Source organism: Gasterosteus aculeatus, chromosome 4 (assembly GCF_964276395.1).
Source record: "Gasterosteus aculeatus chromosome 4, fGasAcu3.hap1.1, whole genome shotgun sequence".
NCBI lineage: Eukaryota > Metazoa > Chordata > Actinopteri > Perciformes > Gasterosteidae > Gasterosteus > Gasterosteus aculeatus.
This window is the reverse complement of record NC_135691.1, coordinates 6276482-6294699: the sequence shown is the minus strand read 5'-3', so window position 1 is coordinate 6294699 and position 18218 is coordinate 6276482. Positions and strand designations below refer to the sequence as shown.

Below are 18218 nucleotides of genomic sequence, written 5' to 3'. Positions count from 1 at the left end.
ATGTTTAGATGAAATGGATTCCATGAAGCCCCCCCCACCCCCCCCCCCCTTGACTTTCTCCACCCCCATGCATAATGAATCTTAATCTGATCTGAAGGCTTCACTCGTAATGTTCCTTCAACCATAGATGAAGCCTCCGAGTGTGAAATTTAGCTGGAATTAAAGTTTCAACATGACAGCTGGCTCAGGGAATCCGTAGCTCAGCTCATCTTTGGGCAGCATAGCAGCTAAATGGAGTGTGGGGATGGTAAAGAGAGCCGTTATGTGAGGAGAAAAGGGGAATGGGTTTGTGATCAGAGAGGGACTTTCCTGTTGCAGCGGGAAGTTCATCCTGCGCCGCAGCTCCCCGCTTTTCACTTTTGTATGTTTGCTCAGCGCCGGCTGGTGTTTGCTGCTGTTTCACGCGGCTGATTCCCGGCTAGCAGTGGCCATTTTCCAGCTAAAATTGTAATCTCTTGTTGGCGCAGGAGGATAGAGAGCTGGCATTAATTCACACACCTGCAGAGGGGCTTCGCACAGAACGGACATTAGTGTGGACGAATGAGGAAGGTTGACGCTCCGGCTTCCTTCAGGGCTCTGGGGGTCTGCACAGTGTCCTGTGTGTGTGTGTGTGTGTGTGTGTGTGTGTGTCTACTTGAGCTGGGCTCTGCAGCTAATTAGCTGTTCTGTGTGTGGCGTCGAGCTGACCAGTACTCCCAGTGGTCCAATAGTGCCCTGGGCTCTGAGTGCAGGCGGACAGTCATGCAATCTCACTCAGTTGATCCACGCTGTGTGTGTGTGTGTGTGTGTGTGTGTGTGTGTGTGTGTGTGCGCGCTCAGTGATTCCTCTTTAACCGATGCAGTCAAACGCATTTTCCCTCATGAATGCCGTTTCTTCTCTGTGTGGGTGTGTGTGGGTTTGTGTGTTCGCTGTCTTCTTAAATGGAACCTGTTTTAACTTTTAGATAGAAGGAATAACACGTTCAACATGATAAAAGAGTCCCCGGCTTGAATAAATACACTCAGACAATTCTTCGCTATAGAGCCTTTTCTTTGACCCGTAGATTATAGAGACAAAGCGCAACACGGCAAGAATGTAATCTATAAAACAAGTTGCATACTGTCCAAATGCTTTGGCGTAACGTACAGAACTGAACTGACATGTGTAAACTTCTCGCATCCACACAGTTTCCCTATTTTCCTGCCCATGCTTCACTTCTCATGAACTGTATCCTTTTTCTGTATATCTAAAATATAGCTTTGGGTTCCTTATCGGTTGTGCATTTCCCCACACAGCAGCTACTGTATGAGTAGTTGTTTAGTGACTCCACACAATACAAAATCAATAGTAAGCAGAAGTGTTTGCCCTCTGATGCGGGTAGGAATTCATTATTATTGTGGATAGTTTTCTGACTTTATTCTCATTTCTAACTAGGAATTCTTTTAGCATTTAATCTGTAACTTTTTTTTTTTTCTCGATGAAGGATCCCCCAATGTCTGCTTTTCTAAAAGGAATATTTGGCAATGGGTCAACAAACTCAAATCCATGTGTCCTTGGACGAATCACTGACAATAAAAGATAAATGTAGTTTAGGGCTGTTTGTCTGGTTTTCTCTTCAAGGCTCTAGAATGTAACAATGACTTTTTGTTTTCTACCTGTAGGAGTCGCCATGAAACTATGACAAATTTTTATGAATTATTAAGCTTTCAGTCAATAAAATGTCACGACTGACCTACTGTAACAACAACCCAAATGCAAGAATATCCAATTTACAATTTTTGAAAAAGCAAAACATTTTTGTGTTTACAACTCAAATGAGACATTAGTCTCGTTTGAGTTGTAAACACACATTCAGCCTCGCCTCCAGCTCGCGCTCCTCAGCAGCATTTTCTTCCACTTAGAAATACTTCCCGCTCTGTGTTTGTCCCCCCGGCAGGCATTCATGGAGGATGTGAAGTCTCGCGGGCCGTTCATCTACTCGGTCTTGGAGTCTGCCCAGGCCTTTCTGGCTCAGCATCCCTTCCAGGAGCCGGAGGAGACCCTGACCGATGGAAAAGGTCTGCTCCCCTCGTACTCTGTGCCGACTGCTGCGCCGGCCTGAATATCATATTCACAGCCTCCCTCTGCTGAGCCTCCCTGCGGAGTTCATTTGACTCATGCAGGTGAAATCTACCATTAACCGATATTAGCAGTGTTCCCTCCTCTGGTGTCACTCTGGGTGTAAGAAAAGTGTCCGGTTCGGGGGCCAATTAGGTCCAGCTCTGCTGTACCATGGGCTCAGATCAATAATACAGCAAGCTCTGCTTTTTCCACACACCGACACATCCTCTTTCTTAAAGTTCTTTCTCTCAGCGCCTCTCGGGAAATACCAGTTTCTACTTTCCTCTTTCCTCCTCATGTGTCCAACTCCTTCCTTCCACCATCTTCCCTTCCACTTCCCCCTTTGCACCTTCTATGCTTTCACCCTTTTATTTCACGGCCCTGTCTAACCTCTGCCCACCCCCCCCCTGCAGAGGTGTCTCCACGCCGACGGATCTTAAACGTGAGCCGCTCGGTGTGGAAGCAGGCGAACGTGGCCAGCGACCTGTGGGAGAAGTTGACCGCACGCTGTGTGGATCGCCACAGGTCAGACTCTTCTCTTACTCTGTGCGCAGATTGAATGTGGTTCCTGCAGTGGTGGAAAGCACTTTTATTCATGCGCAGTTGTGAAGAACGTATAGTTGACTTCAGCGTATGGACTAAGCTATCAAACGGTATAAAGTAGTTAAAACTTTCTCCGCCTCAACCAGCATTTTGTGACCAGTTTGAGTGATTATATTTTCTGTAGGTCATCGGGGAGTTAAGTTAATTTTCCACTCTGTGTGCACATGAAACTGCTGCCAAAAGGTTTCTGAGTTGGGTTTTTTTTCTGGATCATTTAATTTAAATGTCATGGTCCGCTGACCTGTGGTGAAAGAGTCCCTGTTTTATTAATGTAGACATCACAAAAAATAGTCTAATGTGCTGTTGCTGTCTTGGCCAGGACACTGTTTTCTCAAGTATATTATCTTCATTGTTAAGTACATCTGATATGGAACGAGAAAAATAAAAACGTATTTATTCATAAATGGATTTAAATGAAAAAAGAATCTGTTATCTGTTCTCCAAAATGCCTGCAGCTATTCAAGCTCTGATATTGAATGGTATTTTTTCCTGTGAGTGAAGCAATACATTACATGTGATCGAATTGCAATAACCTTATTACAACCTCTGGTAAATTGAATCCATGACAGAAACAATTAGGAAATTGTATTCTTCAACTTTTAAATGAAAGAACATTCAGAGCTCACTAGAATATTAAACATGTTTTCAAAGCAAAAGCCCTTTGAATATGAAACAACATGCATTAGGAAATAATTTGGGTACGGCTCTACTGAAATGATGTATTTGCATGCTGTATGCAGGTTGAAACATGCATTTGTTTGCATTACTCCATAACTGTAAAGAACTGCATTTTCAACCCAACCCCAGACACATGGAGCGCACATTAGAGCGACTACTGCAGGTGCAGGCAGCCATGGAAGAGCTGGCGGTGGCCCTGGAGCAAGCCGAAGGGGTGAGAGACGCCTGGGAGCCCGTCGGAGATCTCTTCATCGACTCTCTGCAGGATCACATCGACGCCACCAAGGTAGCGCGAGCAAACCGCGCCTTTTACGCGTAAAAAGCTCTCTCATTCGGGCCCATCTGTCGAGGACGAGGCACTTCAAACTGACGCGGCGGGATGGCATTAACCCGGTTGAATAGGGGTTGTTAGAAAAATGGCAGGTCGTTGGTTCAGTCATTATGGAGCGGCGAGGAGGCTGCTGCTGCACGTAATTTTTTGTGGCGCTGTTCATTAGAAGTCGGCCATTTCGAATAATGATGTCACGGTCAGACATGTTCAGCCTGGTGTTCAGGGCAGGCAACTCACATCTGCACACAGATGAACGCATGCGAATGGGACACAAATACACATTATAAACGCTGCAACTAAGGCTTATTTTCCACAATGCGGTCTATAGAATATTAGAAAATAGTACTATTTCCCTTTCAGAGCCTGTCACGAATCCCAGAGTGACATTTCAAATACCTTGTTTTCCAATCAGCAGTTCAAAACTAAAAGCGTTTTCTGTTACTAGCACACAGCTGAGAAAAGCAGCCGACACGCACATTAAAGAAGATGACGCAAAAAGGAAGTAGTTGTTTATTTCTTTTTGATTTTCAGAATGAACTATTTGAGGGTAGTGATGCATTTTGTTATACTTCTGCTTGTCATTGTGTTGCCTCGTCGTTTCTCGTCGTGCCTGTGAATCGACTGTGTTAACAATCATGTATTTTGAACATATTTGAATGCTTCTACGTGGATTCACAACCTCCTATGAAAAAGATGCGTGGAAGCAATGCCTGAAAAACTTGTGACTTCAGGCTATCAAAGGGCTGATAACATCATACATTTGTTTCACTTTGATTTATGTTGATAAATTGCTACAAAGTATTTCCCCAGACACTCATTTATTTAATTTGGTTAGCTCAGTTAGCTCAGACGGATGTTCCGCTTCTTCCCTCTCTCTCTCTCTCTCGATCCTGCAGTTATTTAAGGAGGAGCTAACCCAAGTGAAGGAGGGCATGAAGCACATCAATGATCTGGCCCACCAGCTGGCTATCTCCGATGTCCATTTGTCGATGGAGAACGCCCGCGCCCTGGAGCATCTCAACGGCAGATGGAAAGTGCTTCAGGTAGCGTTCGCTGCCGGGTTCGCTTTGTCCGTTTGACTTCTTTTCAGCAGCAGCTTTTCCGGCAGTCAAATTCCAGGGAGAACATCCGAGAGTGATTCCGTGTGTCAAGCTGATTCCAGTTGCTCTCGGAGAGCTTGAAAACCTCTTAACTAAGCGCTTCATTTCAAAGCGAACAATCAATAACGGTCCAGTTAGCTCAAATGTGAACGCAGATTAAACACCCACGCCGAGTATGGTGGCCTGCGGGTTGATGCTCCGATCATCGTTTGCAACACAAGTCCGGAGAGGAGCTTTCTTTCTCTCATGTGTTCATTGTTTCTTCCCATCGCTCGTTTCTCTCACATCTCCTCAATGCCAGCTGTTGAATGAAGGCACATGAAGACGGTATCCCCAAAACAGAACAGAATGCAACTGATTCGCTCATCTTTTCATTGTAGAGCATGTAGTGTTCTTGCTCTTATTGGATTAAAGACTGTTTAGTTTTTTATTAACTGGATCAAAATATCTCTGGCTGGACTCCAGGACATTTCCATTTCTCTCAGTTCCGTTCAAATGGATCGCCTTATGTTGTGTAACCCATCAGGATGAAAGTAAATTGAGAACAATAGAGAAACAATGTATTTAAAATGATTAAAATTGAATTCGGTGATATTTCTGCAGAATGGTTAATATGAATTAGGGCGGGCATCAGTATGGGCGACTGAGGTTTACAGAGATTATTTTAGCTGCTAAAAATATTCAGATTAATTGCAAATATATATGGATCCATTTCTATTCACACATTATGGATCTGTTTTATAACAGTTGTTTGTGGCGAGTTGAGTTTTTCTTTTGGAATGAACACACTTAAAGGAGACGAGCATGTAAGGCACATCGTGTTAACTACTGATCACATCAAATTATTTAAATGTTTACATGTAGAGTCGCTGTATAAATCCCATTTTTGCTATTTCCATGTATTCATGATTAAATATTCATATAAATATAAATAATACATAAATATTTAAATTTCGGCGGCACGGTGGCGTGGTGGTTAGCACTGTTGCCTCACAGCAAGAAGGTCCTGGGTTTGATTTCGCCCAGTGGCATTTCTGTGCGGAGTCTGCATGTTCTCCCCGTGTCTGCGTGGGTTCTCTCCGGGTTCTCCGGCTTCCTCCCACAGTCCAAAGACATGCTCTGGGGATCAGGTTAATTGGGGACTTTAAATTGCCCGTAGTTGTGTGAATGTGAGTGTGAATGGTTGTGTGTCTCTGTGTAGCCCTGCGATTGGCTGGCGACCAATCCAGGATGTACCCTGTCTATCGCCCGAAGTTGGCTGGGATGGACTCCAGCCCCCCCGCGACCCTGTGTGCAGGATAAGTGGTTTGACGATGGATGGATGGATGGATGGATATTTAAATTTCAAGGATGAAGTGCCTTGCACTCATTCAGGTGGACTTCCTTCTCCTCGGTGCTGGGCTGAATGTATGGATCCATTATCTAGTGCACATTAGCTCCTTCAACACACCTTCTCCACAGCCGGCAGTTCATGGCCTCATCATTACGTTTTAATTGCCACTCGTCCCGTTTGTTTCTCGCTGCCGTCGCAGCATGATGATATTTTCTTTCCCTGCAACAACTCCTGGGAATAATTTTCTAATTTACACTTTGTTTATTCACCGCTCACTGACAGTTATTGTCAATTTTCCTTAGATTGATATTGGTCTGTTTTTTAGAAACGAATCACAGGTCAAATTGGAATATTTCAGTATCGGTTAGTTGTTTCTAGTTTTTCATTGCATTGCTGGTCTAAATGTTTTTGGATAGAATAGCGTTTAACTTTATACAGGAGTTCATGGTCCCCGGATGATGTATCCTAGCGACTTTGAGCAACTAACGCGGCTGTTCCAAATCCACACAAACCAAAGAAATGTTTGACTCAAACCAGTCACACACATCTGTATGTGTGCTGTTGATTCATACTTTTCAATGCACAAAGGAAATATCGGAGCAGCTGATAGAAAAAGAAGCGAAAGAAGCATTGGTCTTACAGAATATATCTGTCTTGGTGGCTCTTGGTGTTGTTTGGATGCTAATAGCTTCCAAAGGTCTGACATCTGAGACATCTAAGTTCACATTTCACATTCATTGTTTCATTTTATGTGTGTGCAAATCGGTGGCTTCATATAACATGTAACTGCTAAAACCATAAAGCCATGTTTCTGTATGGAACATTAAATTAGAATGGATTTTGGACTCAGCTTGTGTCCGGTTGAACGCCACTCCTCCTGAGTGAGGTCCTTTAAAGGGATTTATTTGAAGTGGTGTTGATCAGTATACTCAGATGTGCATTAAAGTCCAATGCCACACTTTCTGGAGTCTGAATAGTCGCAGACATCTTCCACATATTGTCCCCACCGCCTCGTGTATATTAGGACTCCTCATTCGTTTCCTTTCATGTTTGAGGTAAAAAGGAGTCCTCGTGAAAATGGTCTTTTACGGCACAATTTCTGTTAAATCTTTGATGCCCTTTATGCGGCGGTCTGTAGTGTGTCCTCTGGTCTTTGATGCAAGAAGCAAGCATCTAATCGCCCCCCCGATGATCAACGCTGTTAAGAAGCCTTTCATTATCCAGATATTCGTCTTTCAGATACTGGATTGTTCGCTGAATGTCTGTGATGTTAAAGCCCAAGAGACGTACGACGAGGCAGGTGCTTTCCAATGTTTTCGAGAGAAACACACTTCTTTGAGCCGCCCTGCCTCATCGATCCGCTCTCTCTCTCTCTCTCTCTCTCTCTCTGCTTTTCCACATGAACTCATTTTAACCCAATAAGATGCACTGAGCCGCTATCGTTCACTGTGAAAGTAAACAGATTGGAGGGGCCGTTTTTCTTTGTCTCCCTCTGTGTTCCATTTCTCTTAATTAACAGGAGAAATGATAGATCCCATCACCATCCTCAGGCCTGTTGATTTGGGCCGCTTTGCAAAAAATGTTTTTTCCAAATTTGGTTTGCTTAATCTTTGTCGATCACGGATAATTCAGCCATTCGTCTTCCTTATGGGTACTCAAATTGCCCGTACAACAAATAGATTGTACAACACCGCACAGTTGGCGGTGACATCGCGGCGATAAAAATCACGCTCCAGATTGTATTGTTCTGTTTCACTGCTGAAGGAGTAGTGACATGTGTGAGCAGAGGAATGCCAGCTTTACACATTAAGACGTGTTGTCTTTGCACGTCTTTAAAGTCTGATCGCCTCTCTCTTCCGTTCTTCATCTGTCGCTCTACCTCACCGAGAGAGGATTTAGTTTCCCAAACATCCAGCTGACAACAATTCATGTGCCAAATCCAATACACTTCAAATGAAGCAGGATTAAGAAGGCTAAATCCCATTCGGTGGGAAACATACAGTAACTGATATGAAATGCTTTTAGGAACTCGTCTCTCTCCGGTTATTGGTGCAACACGTGAGGCTTTGCAACTCATCCTTTCCTCTCTTCGTGTCATCATCTCTTCATCTTTTCCACCGTGACATTACAAAGCAGGTTCCGTTGACCTCATTTCAACGAAAATATCTCACCGGGTAATCTCTGTCTTCATGTCCTACCTGCTGCTCTTCAAAGGCTTTCAAAGTCCTCCAAGAGGACCAGCAGAGGAAAAAGAGATCATTTATATTCCGTAGTTAACTAATGGAAGAGAAGCAGGTGTTCTGTGTGCGTATCTTGCTTTCTTTGGGGGATTTGTCTCATAGGTAGATCTAACGTAGGATTCCCTTTGATTTAACCCTGCGTGTGTGTGTGTGTGTGTGTTTTCTTCAGGCTTCCATAGAGGAGCGGCTGAAGCAGCTCCAGGATGCACACAGAGACTTTGGCCCCGGATCGCAGCACTTCCTTTCCAGTAAGAGTCCTTTGCCGCTATTTGTACTTTATACCTGCACCAAACTGCGCCGTGCTCTGCCACAAGACACTCTCAGGGTGTTGCAGGGGGGGGCGGAGGGGGGATAAAAAAAAAAGTTAGGTGCTCTTCTGCCTCGATAATGCTGTAAAACACGATGCGTATTTGCGTGTGTATTTGGGTTGGAGGTGGAGCTGACAGGATTCATCAGGCCCATCGCACCGTCGTGATAAACATCCCCAGCGATGCTCATCGGATCCGCCTTAATTTGAGCAGAGATGCATATTCGTGAAGTCTTGCTCTCCTTTTTTTTTTTTTACCTCCTGCTCTTCAAAGGCCAGAGCGATGAAGCAGGAGGGCTTTTATTTCTTCTTTTTTTCAATCTAATTTAAACTGATTTGCGTCAAAGGGCCCTCTACGTGAGTGCATCTGAAGCAACGTGTGCGCTCGTGTGCTTTCGTGGTCCTCACCAAACCACATCCTGCTTTTACCGCTGTCGCGCCGGCTCAGAGATGCCACACTGGGGCTTCAGCCCACCGCGCTGCGTTTCTGTGGATTCTTTATGCATCAGCGTGTATTTATTTCAGCGCGCCGTTTGAAATAGCACATTATTGCACTTATATCACATAGATGGATGTTATAGTGTGCATTTACTTAAGTACAGTATACTGTGAGGTACTTTAGTTGTGAACTGAAGAATGAAGTAATTTTAACCAACTCCACCTGGAGCACTTACAACAGTAAAATGCTACTTTTGCATTGATGTGTCAACGTGCTTCAGAATACTTCATGAATACTTCAGCCTTTGAGTTCACAGTCGCAGCGACGCACACGTCTGCATGGTGCCACGTTGAGATACAACAATGGACAATGACTGGCGTGAGCACGTGTGCCTCGTGCTTCTTCCGGGGGCAGTCTGTCTTCTTTGATCCTCCGTTGGACCCCCTGTGGTTCAGTCCGGGGAGGCCGGTTTAAACGCTACAGTCACCCCCGTCTCCCCCGACTCCTCTGGGTGCCGTGTTGTGTCCGGCCGTGCCAAACGGACCGACACAACAGACGTGTCCCTTGAGGGTCGTAGGCTGAGAAAGTGCACGATGGCTTCCCGTCACCTGCCGGCCGCCAAAGCGACTTGATTTCTGTGTGTTTGCGCAGGTTCGGTGCAGGTGCCGTGGGAGCGTGCCATTTCCCCCAACAAAGTGCCCTACTACATCAAGTAAGTGCGAGTTCAGGCTCAGCTTCTGCCTGGGAAGTGGAATCTGTGTGCTTTGGCTGCACTGCGTTTGGGAGTTTTTGACAATGAGGATGAGCGTTGTGCTGTGTGTTTGACTTGACTTCACTCTAAACCTCTAATGAAACATAAGGTCATTTTGCTCCATGTGGGGATTCAATCTATCACAACGTTGGTGCCATTAAGGATTACCAGCCATAGTGTCTGATTTGCCATTTGTTTTTTTCATTTCCTTAATTCGGTTTTACATCGTGTTGATGTTTGCGGGTTTCCCTTACGCCTAACCAGCAAATCAGTGGTAAGGGACGTATCAGTTGTAATTGACATAACTTGGGGTAGCAGTTGCTTGGAGACCTTAACACTTAACTGATATAACAGTTATTGACCATTGTATTGAGAATTTCCTGCTTTCAAACCTCTGATGGGCTTGGCTACCTTCCCATGCAGGAAAACGGTGGGCAAAGCACCAGACGTAAAGTATTTAAATCACTGAAAATATCAGAAATAGGAGCAATTCAAAGGCCACCAGCTCCATGCCTTGAATCAAATCACATCCCAAACTGCAAAATACAGCTCAATTTTAAGCACTTCTTGCTTCACAATTTCAAGATCTCTCTTTGCCTGAACATTTGTACAGCGCTAACCCCAGAAAGTAGATACATACCAAAAGATTCAACATCTCCATTGAGCCACTGCGAAACCTATTTGCTTGTGTAATCATTTATTTGCCTACTCATTACTATTGAGTGTGTGAAGGTGTGTGTTCATAGCAACAGGAGGGTGCATTTGTGTGTGTATTTAACTGTGCAAGCACCTGCTCCTTAAGTCTTTATTGGCTGTATTACTCTACCAACTGTATCTGAGTAGCACTATATAGGGTACAAATCAACGAGCGCTGGTGCAGGTGAAGCCATGACTGCTGCCCTTAAATGCTCCTGGGTGCTGGCATGCATTTTTGCTGCGCTCGTCCTTTTTTATCGGACCTTTTTTTTTATGTGCCCAGCGAGCTAGTGGTGTAATACGAAAGGGGTGTAAATGTATGTTTTTTAAGCGTGCGTGTGTGTGTGTGGGTTGGGATTTTATGCGGTGTCACCGAGTGAAGCCTTTACAGTCACTGGCCGTATATCTCCAGCAGAGCAACTCTCCTGCCTGAACCTGAATCACGTTTGACGTACGTCCGCATTTTACAGGCCTGAAATCTCCTGTAAGCGACGGTCGCCCCATCTCGCTTTTACCCTCCGATCCCATTTCTCAGGCTGCCCCGCCCCTCTGTCTCGGCTTCCCTCGGCTCATTTGTGCTCCATTTTTTTCTTTTTCCGGTCTGGAAATATTCACCTCCATTCTTTTTCCTGCTTCTCAAATTCTTCTTCTGCCCCTTTTGTTCCCACCAGTCATCAAGCCCAGACGACGTGCTGGGACCATCCAAAGATGACCGAACTGTACCAGGCGCTGGGTGAGTAAGGAGAGAGTTACAGCTCGTTGGCCCAGGACCCCCCAACTGTGCTGCAGAAGCACCGGCAGCACGCCACCGCCGGGCTCCTGCTTTGAAGGCCCCCGTCACGCGGCTAATTAAGGGTCCTGTATTCCGAAGGCCTCGGAGACTATATCTCTACCGTCTTTTAACCTACGAGGCCCAATTTGCTGGGGCTGTGATTGCTTTTCGCTCAGCCTTTAATTAATTGTGATTGAACAACATCATTCGTCCTACTTTTAATCTGAGAGCTTTCAAGGGGAGATAGGCATGCTGTCACATACACATGCTCAGTATAACATATATGCCACTAATGACTTCTGCAATGGACTGATAACAGGAAGAGAGATCATTTAGTCTAATTTCTCGATGGCAGGTTGGTGCGGGATTGTTTTTTTTCTCGCCCATCGTTTCATTTACTCTAATCTCTCTCTCTCTCTCTCTCTCTCTCTCTCTCTCTCTCTCTCTCTCCCTCCATTAGCGGATCTGAACAACATCAAGTTCTCAGCATACAGAACAGCCATGAAGCTGCGGCGAGTTCAGAAGGCTTTGAGATGTGTGTACAGTATTTCATCGATGCTTTTTCATGCACGCCGGTATACCTACAACATCACTAATCCACGGTGACAAGCGCTCTCCTGCAATAAGATATACCAATTAGCTGTGGCACATCGCTGTATCGAGTTGAACAAGGAATCATCGCATACTTGATAAAAACGTAATAGAAAATATACTCTCCATTGCTATCGGCTTTCAATGCAGGAATCCAAAGTATTCGATTAAAGAAACAACTCCGTCTTTCTCATTTTCATCAAAACTGGTCTTTTTTTTCTTCATCACAACGCCTCCATCTTCAGTCACCTGTAGTGCTCCAACACCTTCGCGTGTTACCCCCTTATCCTTCCCCACCCGCTCTATCCACCCTTCTTCAAGGCCTGTAATATAAGTGCAGCGTGCTCAGACCACTGGCAGGAACCTCTTTCAATGACTCTCCCGGCTCTCTTATCTCAACCTGCTAGTTACTATCGTGACAGGATTTAATTGCCGAGCTGCCTCGATAGCGGAGCTCCCGCTCTTTCTCTCAGCACACTTTGTAAATGATTGAGCAGCGCTGCACAAGAGCCCATCAAAAATACATTTTTCGGTGATTCCCCCAAAACCCTGAGAATACTCCTCTTATCTCCTCTCTCTGTTCTACCTCATTATCGTGCTATCCAATTATACCTGGCAGCCACGGACACCCTTTTAGCTCCACTGCCAGAGATAGGCCATCAAATTACTTTAGAGGAGCCAAATCAAATTTGTGTCACTGCTCTCAAAACATCTGGCCGGGGTTAACTGGGGAAAAAAGGGTGAAAAAGCACAGTCCTGTGGTCTCTTTAGCTGAGGTAAGGGTGTTCAAAAATAAAAGTCCAGTCATTGACGTACCGTGTCCATTTAAAGGCCTGAGAACATTCTCTCAAACTGATGTCCGTGTGCTTTATTTCAAACCGTATTCAAATATCTGAAGGACATAAACAGCACATACATACGTACTCAATTAAAGTGTTGCAATTAAAATGCTTCCCAGCATGTTGCAAACCAGTAAGATGTGTCCATGTGTGCTTTAGTGGATTTAGTGGCACTGAGCAGCCTCGTGGGGGTGTTTCGGGAGCAGGAGCTGCAGCAGGGGGAGCATGTGATGGACGTGGTGGAGATGATCCACGGCCTGACGGCTCTGTACGAGAAGCTGGAAGAGGAGAGGTCCGTCCTCATCAACATTCCACTTTGCGTTGACATGTGTCTCAACTGGTTGCTCAATGTCTACGACAGGTGGGTGAGCTGGGGTGAGATGTTTCCGGGTCTATCTATTAAATCCGCTTGTGCTGAAAGCTGCATGGAGTATATATTTGGATATGTGTATATATATATACAGCATATACACTGTTTTACACCATATATACTGTATATATATAAAAGATATAAAAGCTCAGTCTTAAGCCATCCTAAATATGATGATGCTACTTATCAGGAACCTGAAGAATCCCTGAGCAAGTCCGTCATCAGGTGAATCCATTGTTTTGTAGATACAGATGGACACATTTCGGAAGATTATTGGTTTGGAAATAAAAAAAAATGGATGTGGAATAAGGGTTAGAATAAGTGTTCATCTCCGATTGTGGCTAACGGGGCTACATTAGAGGCTACTTGTGTAACACACCACCATCTCCATGCTGGGAAGCTGCATGCACCGAATCCACCGGATGGCAGACATTTCTGTCCTTTTTTACCACAATGTTTTAGGTTGCAATTTTGTCAAGTGAAAGCTAAAATGACACATCCATCTCATCTAATGCTCATGAAGTTCAGCATTATAGCGACAATTGAGAAGAGTTTAATGGAATTCACTTCCACTCCATCTGTTTTTGTCACTAGAAATGTGACTGACATTGTGAACCTGAACTGGTAGCTTTCCCCCAGTGGATTCCGATCTCTATGTATTGCCTCCCTTTTGTGATTTGATAATTCCTCTAAATGCAAGAAATGATATGTAGATATGTGATCGTCCTCCTATTGTTTCTTGAAATGCTGCAGAGCCAGCAGAAATATGGTTGCAGGCTTTTTGAGTCGTATAAAATAAGGGAGCTTTAGTTAATACACACAACATACGCATAGACTAACTACGTGAAATTGCATGCTTCTATAAACAATATAAAAATTATATTAACCACTTCTCACAGTCCTGGTTCCAGTCCTACAGATTGATCTAAATGGTCCAATCCATTGTTGTACACATCTATATACAATACAGCCACACTGCTGTTAAAGCTCCAGTAAGAAACAGAAAGAGTGTCAATCTGCAACAAATCCTCCTTAACACCAACTTTCACCACGTCGTTGCTCCTGATTGACTTGCTCCAAAGAGAGAACACCGAGCACGGAGGCAGCGTTGCAAGAATAACTCCACCATTGCTATAAATTCAGTCAGTAGCTCTTAACCAACTCACTGCTAATGAGAAACAATCAGAGGGTTTACCCTCTGCATACATTTCAGTAATTGCTTTTTTATTTTTCCCTGAATCTGAACGAGATGTGCTCGTGATTGTGTGTCCATTCTTATTTCTGCGTACGCATCACAATTTATTACAGTGTGCAGAGCCGCGTCACACGAGCGTAGGAGGGACCCCCCCCCCCCCCCCCCCGTAAAGAGGCGTAAAGACGGCATACGCAACACAGTAGACGGGCTGTGGAAGGTGTTGCTCTCGAGCTCCACCAACTGCAGCTCCGAATCTAACAGGGGAAAGACCTACAACATCCAGGCTCTGGAAATGTCTTTGATTCAATTGCATGCTACATTGATTCATTGATCATTCTCAGATGAATGTGATGTTCTTGATTTCTCACTTAACAATTAAGATGTTAATTTGATGAGCCGGACCAGTAAAATGTTCCAGGCGGTTTTGTCACTGGAGCTGTGAAAAGTCAACACGAACGGTATGTTTGTGTGTTTTATATCAAGCTGTAAAAAAAAAAAAAAAAGCTAATGAGACCCTTTGCGGCTCAGGTCAGTGCACAACAGCGTCCATCTCACTGGCCAGTGGGTTGAGGACAGCACCTGCGATTCTGGACAAATGCTGCCTATGTGTATGCGTTTTTGTGTGTTTCTGCCTGCATGTATCGGGCGTTTTGAGGTTATTATTGCTCCTCTGGCCCGTAAACCAAACGCACCATCGTGTATCGTGCCTTTAGGTGCTTTGTGCTCTAATACAATTTCACGCTGTTGCACTGACCTGTGGTTTACTGCTTTGACCCACAAAATTCCTCCTCACTTTGTCCCTCCCAGCGAGGCCCAACCGGTGCATGAAAATACTACGGCAACGCAACGCGCCCTTTTTTTGAGTTCATTCACCGTTCAAAAAATGTAACCTCACAACTTTTTCCTTCTTTTTCTTCTTCTCTTTTTTTCCCGCTAGTGGTCGAAATGGAAAAATGCGCGTTGTCAGTTTCAAGATGGGATTGGTGAGCTTGTGCAATGCAGACGTCCAAGAGAAGTATAAATGTGAGTCTGATGCTTGCTCATGTGCCTAATGCGTCTCCTCAACTGCAAACAATGGGCCAAAACAAAACGGGCCTGATTGCCAGTGTTACATAAAGGCTTCTACTTAGTTTAATGGAGGAAATAGGTCCGCTGCTTTAAGAGGGGAAAGCTCTCTTTACTTCTGCAAAGTGCACCAGGGCCCTTAAAAGGATTGCTTCCCAAAGACACCATACGCGCTCACTCTCTTTTTATGGCCCCCGTTCCCATTTTTATACACAAATCAACGAGCGAAGAGAAGAAGCACATTTTGGATTTAATACCAGACTCGTTTCTTTCGGAAGTCATCGCGTAAATATAGGTAAAAATGGAAAGTGAGCATTTTAACTGATGCTGGCTGGAGCTGGAACAGCTTGCAGTTAATACAAGATCAGAGACAACGCTGCCAAAACTCATGCAAAGATTATTCAAGCCTTGCACACCATCTGTGTCAGCTCTCATGGACAGAAATGACAGATTTTCCTTCAAATGAGTAGTCCCTGAGGTGAGCCAGCCCTCGTTTTCTTGGTCCAGGTAGACGTGTTGTGGCCTTAAAACAGTTTGTCATTTCCCCCGACTGCTCCTGTGTTTGCCAACTCCAGACGTCACTGGAATAATATTTGCAAATAAATCTGCAGCATTTGCATCAATCCACTTTGAGGTACAGATGGTGGGTGTTTATTTTGTCTTCGCCAATCTTTGTTTTGTGATTGAAAAAGGAATATTTGATGGACTTTGTCGTACTCCACACGAGCAACATTTTGCAGAACTCTGTGCTTACTGCATTCACACCCAGTTTGACAAAGGCGCTGCTTGCTGCTCCGTCACTGGCTTCTGCCTCCAATTTTGTGATGAGAAAAACACGGCGGCCATCTGAAACGCTTTTTTTAAAGAAAAGATTCCATACAGTTGCCGGGGGGCATCGTTTATATTTTCTCACGGTCCTATGGGTCCTCATTATGAGAGATGGACTTTTGAAATGCCTTTTGAATGGTTCAAAATCCCTTCATCAACATCTTTAGTCAGTCACACCTCTTTTACCTGCAAATTTGAGGTCGCAGGTTTAAAGGATTATATCATCAGTGGGCTGTAAGCTGTAGGTGGATGAATTAACATATAAGCAACATGTATTTGACTTGAAAAGCCATAGGTGAAAATATAACATCTTTTGAAGACTTATAATGTACTTAGACGATATGGAGCTAGATGTGGTTTATAGACGGTTGAACATGAGGTTTGTATAGATCTAAGAGGTGGTGAATCCTCTGTGGAAGATAAGATAACTGACCTAAAGTCATTTTTACCTGGTAAGTGATGTTCAGGCTGCATGTTTCGGATGTAATAGACCTCATTTACTGCGGCAACGTCTCCATAAATGTGTCCGAAACTCATCTCTATCAAACAGCTCAATGCGAACATTTAAAATGTCAAACAGGTCTCAGCTCTGTTTACGAGAACTATAAATAGGATGCTGTTTAACACGCGGGTGTTAAAGCCAAGCGTTGTCCCTGTAGGGTTGAATAAGTGCACAGAGAGGGGGGGATATATGGGACGCTGCATGTCGGCATTGTGCAGCAGCCTCACACGCCTGTCAGCCTTCATCTCCTCAGTGACAGGAGAGTCCCGGCCAGCTTGGTAAAGGTCTTATTCAAAACCTGACAAGACTCCACTTAATGCAGCTCCTTCATCTGCAAGCAGACCAGCAGCCAGGACATTAACAATTATTCTGTCTGTGATCATTAGTGAGGTTTACCCAAATAAATAGGTTTGGTAAACCTGTTGCCGAAGGTCGAGGTTCATTGTTAAAAAAAATGTGTAAAGGAAAGCAGATGCGTCATTTTCGTTTTTATGTTACATTTTTTTAAGTTAAGCCATTATTTTGCAGACAAAGTGCCAAATATTTTAAAACGTGAATGCATGCCATGCCATGTCTTGCCATTAAAGACCTAATTTACATTTTAAAAAGCAGAGAACATGCTGCAACAACTGTCCCTAAATACGCAGATGTGAATGCGTAAAAGAAGTGTACAACGATGTGAGGGCCCTAATTAAGGCCGCCACGCACTGGGTCGTTTGTGCATGTTTGATGCATTCCTTCATGTATTCCGTGTACGTTCCCGCGGCTGCAGATCTATTCCGTCAGGTGTCCGGCCCCGGAGGTTCGACTGACCAGCGGAACCTCAGCCTGCTGCTCCACGAAGCCATCCAGATCCCCCGACAGTTGGGTGAAGTCGCCGCATTCGGGGGCAGCAACGTCGAGCCCAGCGTCCGCAGCTGCTTCCGCGTGGTGAGGACGCACTTAAACACACTCGCAGATGTTGAGCACAACTGTGTTACTGTTGTAACACTTGACGATGCTTCTTTCAGTCCTTGAATCAATCGCTTGATTGCTCCAACAAGTATTTCCAAGGTTGACCTTCAAATCCCCACGTTGCCGTGCTGTGTGCTGCGGAAAAAAGGCTAATCTATTAACCACTCTGTACAAAAATAATGACCTCCCTGAGTTCTAGGGCGCAATTACAAATACAAAAACATGTTTCATGAAGTCAGAAACAAATGGAGTGGCAAACATTCGCCACAGCAGAGTCCGACTTATAACTTATATTAAGTTATAATTATTTTACTTTCACAGACATTTATTTACATTAATATTTGATTGCTTTTAATGTATATAAAATTAAGTTCGAGGTAGACAATTTATGATGTTTCCAACCGTACAGTTAGTTGAGAAAGTTGCATATGGAATATGATTTAGTGAAATGTGGTTGCGAGGTCACTGAGTCAAAGCATGAATATTTTTCTATCTCTCCTCCTTTGCGTGTTCTTCACATATTAAGAGTAATGTTTGGTGCAGG

General features: G+C 44.3%; 1 protein-coding gene across 3 annotated transcripts in view; it reads left to right on the top strand.

The window, feature by feature from the left end:
• drp2 (dystrophin related protein 2) overlaps positions 1–18218 on the top strand; it is a 112901-nt gene that overhangs the window by 77193 nt on the left and 17490 nt on the right. For all 3 annotated transcript variants that reach the window (XM_078100621.1, XM_040173951.2, XM_078100620.1), the window contains 11 exons: positions 1917–2037; positions 2494–2605; positions 3491–3647; positions 4589–4735; positions 8535–8613; positions 9763–9823; positions 11230–11291; positions 11791–11865; positions 12920–13121; positions 15263–15348; positions 17493–17650. In XM_078100621.1, the coding sequence (XP_077956747.1) occupies positions 1917–2037; positions 2494–2605; positions 3491–3647; positions 4589–4735; positions 8535–8613; positions 9763–9823; positions 11230–11291; positions 11791–11865; positions 12920–13121; positions 15263–15348; positions 17493–17650 (1260 nt within the window). The remainder of the gene's footprint in view (positions 1–1916; positions 2038–2493; positions 2606–3490; positions 3648–4588; positions 4736–8534; positions 8614–9762; positions 9824–11229; positions 11292–11790; positions 11866–12919; positions 13122–15262; positions 15349–17492; positions 17651–18218) is intronic.